Source organism: Cervus canadensis, chromosome 3, assembly GCF_019320065.1.
Source record: "Cervus canadensis isolate Bull #8, Minnesota chromosome 3, ASM1932006v1, whole genome shotgun sequence".
Taxonomy (NCBI): domain Eukaryota; kingdom Metazoa; phylum Chordata; class Mammalia; order Artiodactyla; family Cervidae; genus Cervus; species Cervus canadensis.
Window position 1 is genome coordinate 6,455,537 of NC_057388.1, and position 15,244 is coordinate 6,470,780.

General features: G+C 47.8%; 1 protein-coding gene across 2 annotated transcripts in view; it reads right to left on the reverse strand.

The window, feature by feature from the left end:
- ABCA13 (ATP binding cassette subfamily A member 13) overlaps nt 1–15,244 on the reverse strand; it is a 417,355-nt gene that overhangs the window by 98,610 nt on the left and 303,501 nt on the right. For both annotated transcript variants that reach the window (XM_043462544.1, XM_043462545.1), the window contains 3 exons: nt 13,418–13,533; nt 8,223–8,379; nt 4,159–4,412 (listed from right to left, as the gene is read on the reverse strand). In XM_043462544.1, coding sequence (XP_043318479.1) covers nt 4,159–4,412; nt 8,223–8,379; nt 13,418–13,533 — 527 coding nt within the window. The remainder of the gene's footprint in view (nt 1–4,158; nt 4,413–8,222; nt 8,380–13,417; nt 13,534–15,244) is intronic.

Below are 15,244 nucleotides of genomic sequence, written 5' to 3' on the forward strand. Positions count from 1 at the left end.
GTGCTACAGTTGCACGGCACGCGCTGGGCTGTGTAAAAGAATGCACAGGAAGCACTCAAAAGGCACCTGTCAGACGAGCACAGAGCTAACTCTCACCTCTGATTTATAAATCTGAGCTAGCTCACTTTCTAATCTTTATGATTTTCTTTTCTGGTGCATTTTGCCTTTTGAGTAAATCTCAATTTCTGCAAACTGTAATAAACCAATATCTTAGTAACTAAATGAGTACAGATCACTGAGATAGTGTTGTACCCACATCAATTTCCTGGTTTTATCAATGTAACATTGTAGTGTACTATGTTATTATATTATCACAGTATTGTTGGGAGAAGCTGGGTGAAGGGGACATAGAATTTCTCTGGATTAATTTTGCTATTTCTTATGAGTCTTAAGCTATTTTAAAATTTAAAAAGTATTAAAAAGACAATAAAATATCTACAGCTAGACCCCAGTGCCCCAAGCCTCTTTCCCTGTATTATTTTTTCCATGCCTGATATCACCACTGGACAAACATAATTTTCTCAACACACAACACAGATGATGAGAAAATACAGCTACACAGGCAGGAGTATGTGTTATATGATAGAGTTTATATAGTGTTCAAAAGCATAAGAAATGAATCCGTCTATAGTGTGGGACAGGAAAGCCTGGTGTGTGGCAGTCCAAGGGGCTGCAAAAACATGACTTAGGGACTGAACGACAATAGAGAGACTGACTGACAGCGGGCTCTGAGGGGGCTTCAGGTGCTGCTGACTGGGAGAAGGTAACACGGCTGTGTTCAATTTACGAAGAGTCACTGAATTTGACACTTTCTTCTGGACTGTCAGGCGCCCGTCCCCTTCAGCCTAATCTGGTCGTCCCGTGGCCCTTCAGCCTCATCTGGTCGTCCCGAGGCTGTCTCTCACTCCACCAGGACACACGTCACCTTATCCCTTCCTGTCTCCAAGACCCATCAGTGGTTCCGACCGTCTCCTCATCAGCATCACCCGGCCAGCTCTGCGCCTGCTGCCTGTTCTCACGCTGGAGCGTCTGCTTTCAGGGAGCGGTGGGCCTGGTGGGTGGGGGGCTCTGAGTGAGGGCATTGCTCGCTGGCCTCCTCCCCACAACACAACATGCAGTTCATGCCCCTGTATGTAGAAACGAGCTGCCTGGCCATCTTCCAACTGACAATCATGGAAAACGGCATCTGTGTCAAGAGGAAGGAGCCTGGCGGGCGTCCGTGCAGCGGGTCCTTGCAGGGATTTAGTGCTGCTGATATCAGAAGGGAGATATGCCCGGGGCCATGTGGCTGCTCAGACCCAGCAGGCAACTGGGACATAGAGAGCAGAAACTGGCTCAGACCAGAGAGACAACAAACAGGGCCTGCCCACCCCTACCCCGACCGAAGCCCACCCAACCTGACTCGTGTGTGGCTGGAGCTCAGGTTCTGATGTGGTCCTGGGTCTGAGCAGACAACACAGGCTGACAGAGGGACTGCAGGCTATAAGCAGACGCCGGGTGGGGAAGGGCAGTGGGGAACCGGACCCAAGCTCAGGCGGGAAACAGTCCACTTAGGAGGGGACGCAGGAACTGTCTGTCCAGATGCAGAGGGTAGGGTGTTCCTATTCTTTCTAGGAATTCACTACAACAGTGTAAAATATCTCCTGCACAAGGAATTTATAGAGTCAGGTAGAGGAGAGTAACATACAAACCCGTTAAAACAACACTGACGGCCCTGATGGTAAATGCGAGCTGTAATAGAAACACTGGGAGGGCATCATGCCAGGCCGGAGAGGCAGGAGGACCTACAAGGAGGGTCCTGGAGATGAGGAAGGCAGTCCTGGCAAAGGACCAGCCCAAACTGGAGATCAGGGCCAATGTCACAGGTGGGGACAGAAGGGACATCACATGGAGCGTCTCTGAGCATGAGCTGCCAGACTTGAAGGGCCTGGCTGAGAACCTTGGACTTAGCTTTCAGGCAATGATTAGTGACCTGGTTAGATCTCGATTTTAAAAACATATTAATTTGGTCATATCATTGTCATTCATAATGGAGTGACAGGTAACTAATGTCTAAATTACATTTAATTTCTGGCTTCTGTAACCTTCACAATGACAAAGAACAACAAATATTGACTATTTACTGCAGATAACAAGGACATTAATCTAATATTTGGTTTCACTTATACTTTTCCACTCCAAAATCACTGCAGATGATGACCACAGCCATGAAATTAAAAGATGCTTGCTCCTCGGAAGAAAAGCTATGGCCAACCTAGACAGCATATTAAAAAGCAGAGATGTTACTTTGCCAACAAAGTCCGTCTAGTCAAAGCTATGGCTTTTCCAGTAGTCATGTATGGATGTGAGAGTTGGACTAGAAAGAAAACTGAGTGTCAAAGAATTGATGCTTTTGAACTGTGGTATTGGAGAAGACTCTTGAGAGTCCCTTGGCCTGCAAGGAGATCAAACCAGTCAATCCTAAAGGAAATCCGTCCTGAATATCCATTGGAAGGACTGATGCTGAAGCTGAAACTCCAATACTTTGGCCACCTGATGCAAAGAACTGACTCATTTGAAAATTCCCTGATACTGGGAAAGGTTGAAGGCAGTGTGAGAAGGACGACAGGATGAGATGGTTGGATAGCATCAAATGACTTGATGGACATGAGTTTGAGCAAGCTCTGGGAGTTGGTGATGGACAGGGAAGCCTGGTGTGCTGCAGTCCATGGGGTTCCACATAAAGGTAACACCCAAAGTCTTTACAGAAAAATCTTTTGATGCTGCAGGAGGATTGAATACCCTGATATCTGCTGAAAGGGGTTCTACAAAATAGGTTTTAAAATAGATTAAACTATGGAGGGCCAAATACAGGACCAATTACATTTGAAAGGCACTCAGAATTCTATTTCAAACTCTGCCAGTATTGGATATCTACAGATTCCAGAGGGATTGTGGCCAATTCAAGAGAGTTTTGTGATGGATATTCAAATGGTTCTCCATTTTAGCAGATTCTAAAGGAAGCATGTCAATGAAATGACTGAGGCGGGGAAATTCTATAAGGAAATCATCATGGAGTGTTAATACTATGTCTATAATATTTAACAGTTTCTCCTGTGATATGGTCCTAATTAGTACTTTCTCTATAAAGGATCGCTTTCTTAGAGCAAGTCCACAGATTCAGGCCACAAGGATTACAGAGGGACAGACATGCCATTGTGGGCCCTACATAAGAAAGTACATTCCTTGTTTGATATTTAAAATGTATCTGTCAATATTTCACACGTCCTTGCAAAACCACTTGTGACCCTATTGAGAATATAGAGATGTGGGTATAAGAATGTATTTGTGTGGACATGGGCACACACAAACTCACGTGAACGGCACACATCATTTACACACATACCCCTTGGGCTACTGACTTTCATTCTCACCTAACAAAGGGGAGGAAATTATCAGCATCACTAGTGAATAATGTTAATTAAATAAAATGTTTTCAGTGCTAATAACAAGAGGCTCTGGCAAAGGGCAAGTGGTTACCAGCACTGATTTTCTACAGACACCTGCTTTGAGGAGTTGATGCTATTGTGCCACAAAACGATATTATGTTATGAAAGTGAAAGTATTAGTCGCTAAGTCATGTTCAACTCTTTGAGACCCCGTGGACAGTAGCCCACCAGGCTCCTCTGTCCATGGGATTTCCCAGGCAAGAATACTGGAGCAGCTTGCCATTTCTTTCTCCAGGGGATCTTCCTAACCCTGGGATCAAATCAGGGTTTCCTGCATTGCAGGCAGATTCTCTACCATCTGAGCCACCAGGCAAGTTCAGAGTATGTTATGGGATCAACTGAATTCACCCTAGGTGCTACAATCAGAGTAAGAGGAAAACTGAGCAATTTTAAAAAGGAAAATTCATTAAGGTGACTAAAGAATTGGGTCAATTATCTCACAGGTTGACACCTTTTCTTTTGACATTCCCTTTCCTAATGTCAGTAACTCACCAATGAAAAGAAAATACAAACAAAATACAAAGCAAACAAAAACTGTCAAATCCTAACTATGAGGTGTGGGTATGACACTGTTCAGAACATTTCTTGTCCCGCAACCTCCAGGATGGATTTGCTGCTCCATCTTTATTTGGACACTACTTGCATCAAGGACGAGCCTTGCAGGACGTACCTGGGTTGCAGCCAGAGGTCTCTGTGCAGCAGCACCCTCAGGAGGAGAAGGACCGAGCCTTGTACAGCCAACTGCACGAAGATCCAGCCCAGGAAGTTCATCTCAAATGGGCTCACATAGGAATCGATGCCGAAATTATGGGTCAGGTCGTACCTGATCTGATTGTAACAGAGTTCTATCAGCCCCTGACCCAGGCAGAACTGAGGGAAAATGGTGAAGACCCACTTGAGGACGTCATAGATGTTCTGTAAATTCTGTGCAGTGAAAGAAAGAGAAATCAAAGTGAGAGCTCTTCATAAAGAAGACATACAAAACCATCAATTATCTATCTCACAACCAATACCATCCAGTGTTCCCTTAGTGTAAACTCACAGCTATTCACAATGAGTTGTCTCTACTAGTGTGGTTCAAGGACAATAGAAAATCCAAAAAAGGTCAACACTAAAAATCAAACAACCCAATCGAAAAATGGGCAGAAGACCTAAAGAGACATTTCTCCAAAGAAGACATACAGATAGTCAATAGGCATAAAAAGATGCTCATCGTTTCTAAGTATTAGAGAAATGCCAATCAAGACCACAATGAGATACCACCTCACACCAGTCAGAATGACCATCATCAAGAAGTCTACAAATGCTGGAGAGGGTGTGGAGGAAAAGGAGCCCTCCTACACTGTCTGGGTGGGAATGTAAACTGGTGCAGCCACTATGGAAAAAAGTATGAAGATTCTCGAAAAAGCTAAACACAGAGCCACCATATGACCCAGCAATCCCACTCCTGGGCACGTGTCCAGTGAAAATCTTGTTTGAAGAGATGCATGCGCCCCTGTGTTCATAGCAGCACTATTTACAACAGCCAAGACATGGAAGCAACGTCCACGTCCATCAACAGATGAGCAGATAGACAGTGTGGTGCACACACACGATGGACCACCACTCAGTCACAGAAAGGAGTGACAGCATGCCGTCTGTAGCAGCGCGGACGCAACCAGAGGTTATCACACTAAGTGAAGCAGGTCAGCAAAAGACAGACGACATGTGGCATCACTTATGTGTGGAATCTAAACCATGACACAAACCAGCTTATCCGTGAGACAGAAACAGACTCACAGACACAGAGGACAGATCTGTGGTTGCCAAGGGGCGGGGGCGGGGGGGGGATGGAGAGGGAGTTTGGGATTAGCAGCTGCAAACTACTACTAATCAAAGAATGAATAAACAACCGGGTCCTACTCTATGGTACAGGGAACTACAATCAGTATCCTGTGATCAACCACAATGGAAAAGAATATGAGAAAGAATGTACATATGCATATGATTGAGTCACTGTACTTCTGTACAGTACTAATTAACACAACACTGTAATTCAACTATACTTCAATAAAAAATAAACTAAAATATAAAAGTAATAAAGCAAACAAAAAAAGACTTCTGGGGGCATGTATTGCTACATCACAGTTTACTGTCTTTTGCATGCAGACATGAGAAAAACATGAAAGGCTCATTTAATGATCCTTTGGTTCCGGTCTTGACCAACTACCACTATTTATAGATTTCCAACAGTCCTAAAGGGGTTTATTATCCCACTTTTCATAAAACTATCTCCCTGGATCAAATAATATATGACTTCAAAGGGTTCCGTTTTAATAAGATGGAAACAGGAGACTATTACAGCTTTTAACTCAGGATCTGACAGTTCAGGGAATAATTAATTAATGGTGAGGACTCAGACCTGACTGTAAGAAATTCACACACTGGTATCTATTCCCACGTGAACAAAGCTATTTGCAACTCATAACACCAAGTTGGTAAATAACCCACGCATGTTGAGTGTAGCCACACAAATTCACAGAACAGCAATTTATAAGTGTCTGATTCACAATATGTAGAGATTGATCAAGTAAAGAAATAAATTACTGAAACTATGAGTTTTTTCCAAAAGCCAAAATTACTGAGTGGGCACACCACAACTAGAGAGCTCATGCACCACCGTGAAGATCCACAGGACAAACCAAGATCCCACATGCCACAACTAAGACCCAAAGCAGCCAAGTAAGTAAACATTAAAAAGAAAAGCTATGATTTTTTTCACCTACCTGCATTTCCAACCCCTCAAAAGAGAGCCTCCACAGTGGGAGAGACTGACGCTCCACAGCCTGAATTAGAGCCCCAAATGCCTCTTCTGTGCATATCTGCTTATAAACTGTGACTTGGTCAAAAGCAAAATGCTCACATTAACAGTACTGTTTGTCTACATAGTGGTTAATATCAGCTATACTGGTCTTTGACACTGGTCTGAAAATCTAGTCCCCTTTCTCGTCTTATGTCATGATTTCACAGGAATATGTTACCTCTTGAACTTACAAAGGAATATCTGAAAATCACCCATTTATGACGTTGATCTTTTTAAGCAGAACATATCAAAATAAAGAGCAAAGGAAAAGACAGACCTCAGCAACAGCAACAAAATGCCTTTTTTTATCTGTTAACAATTGGGTTTGACTCATTTTTTTGCAAACAACTTACTGCCTGCAGATTTCTCTCCAAGTGAATAAAGCTGTTTACAACAGGAAGCAACAAAGCATCCCACTGACCTCAGTCTCAGGATCTCAAGACTCTGGGTGGGTTTGCTCTGTGGGTCCAGAAGCCCCCTCCTCCTCCTCTTCTGTCTGTGACCCATCCCCAGGGCAGGGACTGTCTACCACGAATCTGCCTCTCTTACCTTTAGTTCATGACTGAGATCCATGGTATATCAGAGTTCTGATGGGGACAAGGAAGCTCTGTTCTGCCTCCACTAACTTCAACACTCTCTCGAGTGAAAGCCAATGAATCGTTCTGCTAGTTTGCTATTCAAAGTCTAGACACGCTAATACAGATTAGTGTCAATAACAGATCTAAAAAAATCACCAGAATAGACTGTTTCTTTCATTGGATCCAAATGCATGTTTACAGAGCTCGCTGCTTCTGTACAAACTTGAGGAAAAGAACTCAGGCTGATGCTGGAGAATCAGTCACGTCCCGGTGCGTCTGGGCACAGGAAGGGAGCTTAGCCTCCGACTTGCCGGACACTGACCAGTGGCCCATCCTCCAGACTGGGCCTCTCTGGGGCTGTTTTCTCAGCCTCTGAGTGGATCCAACACCAGGACTAGTGAGAACGCAGCCCACACAGACAGCGGGGCATCGGGAGAGAATGGTGTGGCCAGAGCCAGAAGGGAAAGTGTAGAAAGACAGGGCAGAGGAGGCTGCAGACTCTGAAGTCCATCCCCACAGGCAGCCCAGGGGAGGCTGAGAGAGACGGAAGATGAATTACTGTGGCCAAGACCCCAGCAGGCCTCGCGGGGAGGAGCCTGGCCCGACAAGAGTCAGTGGGTGCTGGGGGGCGGGGGGCGGTCAGCACTGCTGGGTTCCGTTGGACCCCGATGCCTGCTGGAATGACAGCCCCAGAGTGGCCCTCCAGATACAGACAGCCTGATGGAAGGGGTTCCCTGAGAGAGGCACCTCCTCACCAGGATAAATGTTCCTGGGCCAGGAGTCCGGTCTTGCAGAAGCCTTCTGCTCCAAAACTCTGAGAGCAGCAAATCTAAATCTTTCCTGGGGCTCCGAGGGGAGAGGGCGGAATCACCCGGAAAATTCAAACCTGCTGTGGCCTGAGAGTGTGGTCTGCACTGTGGCAAATCCCAGGCCGGAGCATTTGAGCCCAGAGACAGGGACATCTGAGCCCTGTTCCCGCGAGGCCCAGACAGGACACACTTCACACAAACAGCCACCCTTCCAACCATCTGCAAACAGGGACGCGGCCGTGAACGCACTGCCCAGTCCGCCCTTCACCCGTGAAGCGGGAGCACAAACAGCTCATCTTCTGCCCGCAGCTGCCAGCCTGGGTCTGCTGCGTATCAAGGCACAGATGTTTCTGCTAAGTAGAGTCCCTGTCTCTCTCTCTGGAGGTAAAGACCGTGGACAGCAGCACATCTGCAGTGAAGCCCCGTTGGAAAAGGAATGGGCTCGGTGTGAGTTGACCCTCTGTCCCTCCCCTTGCCCCGGGAGGCCGTGCAGAGGGTCACGGACCTGAGCCTTGGAGACGATGGCCAGCAGCCGCGGCATGACCGTCATCAGCATGGTACAGAGTCCAAAGATGAAGTTCAAGGAGATGTAGGAGATGAAAGCGACATCCGAGCTGGAGAAGACCCTCGAGACGAGATACATCCAGGGGAGAGTGGCATACCTGAAAAGCAAAGCAAAAAGTTGCGCTCCTCACCCTGCAACTCCCCTTCCTCTAGAGGCCGAGTCACAGACAAGACGCCGTTGGCCGGCTAGTCTTCCTCCCTCAATGAACAGAAGCACACTTGACTTAGTAAAGCTGGCAGTATTTTCTAAAGACGAAGCACATTTTCTGTAATACGGTGGGCAGAGCCTGGGTCAGGTCAAACCCGGGCCTGGGCATGCAGCTCCATGAGCCAAAGAAAGGCCCACACCTCCCACCACACGGGGCAAGCTTGGCCTTGCTCCTTGCTCACAGCTTCTCAGCAAACAGGCATGACACCTGTTTGTTAGAGTGAGAATTAAAGCTATCACAAGTGGAAAACTATACAAAAAGAGGAGAGCGGATGAAAATGGAACTCTCCCTCTCTGGGGGGCCCTCGTGGGCTCCATACCTTACGCTTCTAGCGTGTGCTCTGACCTCCCCACTGCTGCAGCCTTATAGGTGGGAGCCATGGCCCCATCTCATCGTGGCACTGACAAGCCTCAGATACCTGACCGAGGACCCACAGCTGGAGAGGAGGAGGAGCGGGAAGTGGGAGTCATTTCTGTGTGACCCTGAAGCTGGGCGGTGAACAGCGAATCCTAGGAGTAGCCCCTACAGGTTTCAGATGGCCTCACACTGTAAGAAAACACCCACAATGTTCCTCGAAGGAAAACACCTCTTCGTCTTTCTTTCTCCAGAGCACAGAGCCAGGGTTTATTCATGGTTGACTCCCCTCAGCTTCCTCCTGTGACCTCCCTGCCCCACTTACCCCACCAAGCAAAGGAAGCTGGTACCTCAATGTGGACGCCAGCAGAGAAGTCACTGACTTTTAAAAAAAAATGTTTATTAATATTTTTTAACTTTTTATTTTATATTGGAGTAGAGCTGATTAATAATGTCATGATAGTTTCAGGTGGAGCATATACCGGATCCACTCTCCCCAGACTCCCCTCCCACCCAGGCTGCCACATGGCACTGAGCAGAGCTCCCTGGGCTATACGGTCGGTCCTTGTTGGTTATCTACTTTAAACGTATCAGTGCGCACGTGCGTGCTCAGTCGTTTCAAACGTGTCCAACTACGACCCCGTGGACTGTAGCCCACCAGGCTCCTCTGTCCATGGGGTTCTTCAGGCAAGAATATTGGAGTGGGCTGCAAGAATACTGGATCCAGGGCATCTTCCTGATCCAGGGATCGAACCCGAGTCTCTTGAGTCTTCTGCTCTGGCAGGCAGGTTCTTTACCACGAGCGCCACCGAGTAAGCCCAGCAGTGTGTACATGCCAATCCCAAACTCCCTAACTATCCCTTCCCTCTATCCTTCCCCCTTGGCAAGCATGAGCTTGTTCTCTAAGTCTGTGAATTTGTTTCTGTTCTGTGAGTTCATTTGTATCATTTCTTTTTAGATTCTGCATATAAGGAATGTCATAGGATACCGCCTCTGCCTGACTTACTCCATTCACAACAATCTCAGCTGAGCGACTGAACTGAACTATGCCCATCCGCGTTGCTGCGATTTTAGCATTACTTCATTCTCTTTAATGGCTGAGTAATATTCCATTGTAAAGTGGTACAGCCGCTATGGAGAACAGTATGGAGGTTCCTTTAAAAACTAAAAACAGAGCTACCATTTAACTCTGAAATCCCACTCCCTGGCTCAGCAGGTCCCTGAAATAGCTTTAGAGTGTAATTCCTTATCCACGTGAAATGTATGGTATTTGCCCCTGGATCAAAGATACATCCCTGTATTTCAGAAAATATTAATGTATGTTTAATATTAAACATAGAATCATACAGTATGTTAGAAACTTCTGTCAACCGTCTGCCTCATAATTCAGGCATGAAAAAATGACTTTTGACACACAAGGGGAAGGTGAGTGCTTTAATGCAACTGCTCTTAATTAGCTGTTGCATCAAATAGCTCAGTGATTAATGATCATTGAACTAAATTCACACTACGATGTATAAAATAGATAACTAATAAGGACCTACTGGATAGCACAAGGAGCTCAACTCAAGCTCTGTAATGATCTATACGGGAAAATAATATTAAAAAGAGTGGAAATATTTATACACACACACACACACACTGGTTGTTGTTCAGTTGCTAAGTCGTGTCTGATTCTTTTCATCCCCTAGGACTGCAGCATGTCAGGCTTGCCTGTCCTGCACTATATCCAGAAGTTGCTCAAACTCATGCCCACTGAGTCAGTGATGCCATCCAACCATCTCGTCCTCTGTCACCCCCTTCTCCTCCTGCCTTCAATCTTTCCCAGCATCAGGGTCTTTTCCAATGAGTTGTCTCTTCACATCAGGTGGCCAAAATGTTGGAGCTTCATATGAGTAACTTATTCACTGCACTGTACATCTAAAGCTAACACAACATTATAAATCAACTATACTCCAATAAAAATTAAAATAAACTAAATTAATTACCAAGGAGGTCATGATGCCATGGTCTCTATCTGAACTACAGAGAGCAGCCAGCTCCCGGCCTCACGTTCTGCCCCACCCGGCCACTCTGCCCTTCTCTGTTCCCTGGGACATAAACAGTCCTACCCCGCCGCTGCGTGGCTGTCTGGATGAGCACCTGAGGCAGCAGCGGTCAGAGCAGATTTTTAACTGAGACACAGCAGCGGCAGTCTGTGAGCCAGTCGTGGGAAGCAGCTGTAGTTGCTGTGAAATTCCTTTCAAGAATGAGCCAGCACTCCCTCCCCAGCAACTCAACACTACTGATTCAGGGACTTCCTGTCCATCCAGCGCTTAGAACTCTGCAATTCCACTCAGGGTGCATGGCTTCCATCCCAAGTCAGGGAATTAAGATCCTCATGCCACTCAGCAGGCTTCCCCAGGGGATCAGTAGTAAAGAATCTGCCTGCCACTGCAGGAGGTGCAGGAGACGTGGGTTCAATCCCTCGGTTGGGAAGATCCCCTGGAGGAGGGCATGGCAACCCAGTCCAGTATCCTTCCCTGGAGAATTCCAAGGACAGAGGAGCCTGGCAGGCTACAGTCCATGGGGTCGCAAAGAGTCAGACACGACTGAGCACACACACGAAGGGCATAATTTATTTTTAATGAAACCTATGGTAGCTTCTAACAACCTCTATTTTTTATGAAACTATAATGTCATTTTAATATTTTAACACTGGAGGTTGGAGGCCTGCTAACCATTATTCTGCCGTTTATGGGGTTTTCAACCCTTTGAAACTGGCCCCTCCCCCCACAGGGCAGGAATTTTCTAAGACATGGAAGGATTTTGGAATCTCATCTTTATCATCCTTTAGTGTTAAATGTGCACTAAATAGTGGCTAAGCTTTCATGTTTTTATGTAAGTTAGATTCTGTTTTCTCTCTGAGGTTTTTAGATTTTTTTTTTCCTTTTTGATGCTTATTCTCCCTTTCCAGCTTAAACATCGATTTTTCCTCCATGGAGAGAAAGAAAAGAAAAAGGAAAATCGTAACTGGGCATGTTTTCCCATTATACCTTATGAGACTCTGATCACTTACACAATCCCTAGTTTTTCCAGATTCCAAACAAACAGCCCCTTTTAATGCCCGACTGTGTTCTTGGGTCTCAGCTTATTCTGGGATCAACCTTTTTGAGATGGTTCTGGGGCTCCGTGTGTAGACAGGAGGAGTAAGCCAACACGCTGTCCACTGGGGCACTCAGAGGATGTGGTAGCATTTGGGGCCCCAGGGATCCCTCCCCTTGCAGGGGAGTCACCACGTCAGGGTCATGCACATTCCTGGGCTCCAGTGGAGGAAGAACCCCTCTAAAAACTGAATCAGCCCTGGGATGTCACCTGAGAGCCTGGGGATCCCCACTTTGTGCTTCTCCCCCGGAACCTGCCTGAGTCACCTTTCCAGGTCCTCTGGGTCCCCCTCACCTGAGACCCTCCAGCTGACATGTCACCTTCTGAGCCCCTGGATTTGCCTCGACCCAAGACCTGTGAGTCTCCGAAATCCGCTGAAAAGGGCTGCTGTCACAAACGTGGAGAGAATTCTCAGCTTAAGGTTTCTCTGTCTCTCTCTTTGTCCCTCATCTATTTATCTATCCATCTACATATCTGTTTTTCCAGTAAGGATACAACTGTTCCCTAATTAGATGCTTTGGAAAGTCTGAATTGCTGATACAACTGTCATCTATGTAAAAACCATTTTACAAACTGTGGCTTAGATAAAAGCAGAATGGTCTGTTTAAAATATATATATATATTATACACATATATATAGTGTATGTGTGTGCATGTGTGTGTGCTCAGTCGTGTCTGACTCTTTACGACTCCATGGACTGTAGGCTCCTCTGTCCATGGAATTTTCCAGGGAAGAATACTGAAGTAGGATGCCATTTCCTATTCCAGGGGATCTTCCTGATCCAGGGGTTGAACCCATGTCTCCTGCATTGGCAGGTGGGTTCTTTACCAGCGAGTCATAAGTTAATTTGTTCCCTACTATCATCAAGCATCTCTCACATGCCTAGCCTAGACCGAGAGTCGAGTGATGATCGTATGCATTCTTGCTACCCGGCAGGCACACTCTGGGGACTGCTAGCAAGGATCCTGATCAGTGTGTACAAAGGAGAAATTTGTAAAATGACTTTTCTGCTTTTGCTACTTTGACCCTGTGAGAAAAAAAATAAAGTGATAGAAGTTAGACAAAACATTTCGGAACTACTGAGACCAGGAGAGGGAGAAATACGGCAGCTGTAGAGCTTCACGAGTTCTAGAAGGACAGTTCCGGAGCTGAGTGGGTGACGTGTGGAGCCCCAGAGGAACATCAGAGACAGAATAAGGGGCTCTCAGACAGACGGAGCCAAGCTGTCCCCATCACTGCCTCCCCCCACCGTGAGCAGGCACCAGGCGTCCTGCTCACGCTGCTCAGCTCCGTGCCCCAGGAAGCAGCAGCATAATTGGCTGGAAGGAGAGAAAACCATGAAGCTGGCAGCAGGTTCAAAGCTGCCCCGGGGGGGTTCTCCTTCAGAAAACAAGCCGTAATTCTGCAGCCACGCGTCTCATCACATACCCGAAAAGTACCAGCAGCAGGGCCGTGGCCGCCAGGTTCTCCCGGAAAGTGAAGGCGGTGAGCTGGAAGGCCACGATCACAGAGACACACAGGCAGACGGAGACCAAGTAAAAGAGCTGAGAAATAAAGAGAAGAGGACCTGTTAGCACACGGGTTTGTTTATCACCATCTCCTGACCCCTGCCTGCCAATTCAGGAGACATAAGAGAGGTGGGCTTGATCCCTGGGTCGGGAAGACCCCCTGGAGGAGGGCATTACAACCCACTTCAGTATTCTTGGGCTTCCCTGGTGGCTTAGACAGGAAAGAATCTGCCTGCAATGCAGGAGACCGGGGTTAGACCTCTGGGTTGGGAAGATACCCTGGAGGAGGGCATGGCAACCCACTCCAGTATTCTTGCCTGGAGGATCCTCATGGATAGAGGGGCCTAGAGGGCTACAGTCCACGGGGTCGCTCGCAAAGAGTCAGGCATGACTGAGCAACCCAGCACGCACGCCTGACCACAAGCTCTCGGGGCTCGGCTCCCACTTAGCCTGTGTCCTGTCTGGCCCAGCAAACGGTTGCAGCGGTGGACTCAGGCCTGGAGAGTCACAGTTTGGGACTGAAACAAGTCCCCTTCAAGGCTCATGTCAAATGAGGTCGTGAGGATGGACTCTTGACTTACAGAGAGACGAACTGAGGACACAGGCTCCCAGAGTGAGGACGTGGGGAGGAGACGGCTGCCCCCCAGTCCTGGAGGGAGGCCTCAGGAGTGTCACCAGCCCTGGGATTCCAGCCTCCAGAGGGGCCACGAGATAAACATCTAACGTCTACACCGCCCACGGGAAAGGGCAGGAACCCAGCCCCACAGGACACACGGCTTTTTCCCACACTAAGAACCAAGGATAGAAACCCCTCCCGCAGGGAGCAGCCCCCAAGCGCTGACAACCTGCGGGCCAACCCCCCGGCCGCAGTGCCCCTCCCGAAGTGTCAGACCCCAGCGCCGATCTCAAGTCACCCTCTGTCCAGTGGCCCTCTCTCATGCCTCTGGTAAACTGAGTCTCAAGATGATTGCATCTTGTGTATTTATTTGTATTGATCTACTTGCTTTCTGCTTCCACCCATAAGAACACAAGGTCCTTAGAGGCGCAGACCCTCTCTGCCCCGTTCATGGTTTGTCCACAACGCCTCAGACACACCTTAAAGAAAGCGAAAGTAAAGAAAGTGAAGCGGCTCAGTCGCGTCTGACTCTTTGCAACCCCTTGGACTGTAGCCTACCAGGCTCCTCTGTCAATGGAATTTTCCAGGCAAGAGTACTGGAGTGGGTTGCCACTGCCTTCTCCAGGGGATCTTCCCAACTAGGAATCGAACCCAGGTCTCCTGCACTGCAGGCAGACGCTTTACCATCTGAGTCACACCTTGGCCCAGAGCAAAACCTCAAAAGCCTCCATTAAATCAGTGACTGACTAGGTGGGGAATGACTGGATGGAGGTGGGATACCGAGAAGAAAGCAGTGCTCCCTGACTCATGCCCCCAGAGTAAACAGAAGCCCCGGTTAGTGGGAGGGAGAGGAGGACAATCGCCTCACGACTTCAGGAAGGGGAGGTTCTGGGTCTCTCCTGCCGGCTATTATGCTCTCCGGGCACGTCCCGCCCCTTCTCCTCCTGGGAAGCAGGGGTCACTCTGCATCATTAAATAGCAGGCACGGCGATGGGCAGCCAGGGAGGCCGCTGAACCAGGACTGGGCAAGTGGCACTGCCCCGCCCGCTCTGCGCCCTCTGGGGCAGTCACCACCGGTTCTGTGCTTCTGTGTCATGGCCCCACAGGGTCAGCCTTCAGGACGTGGCCTGG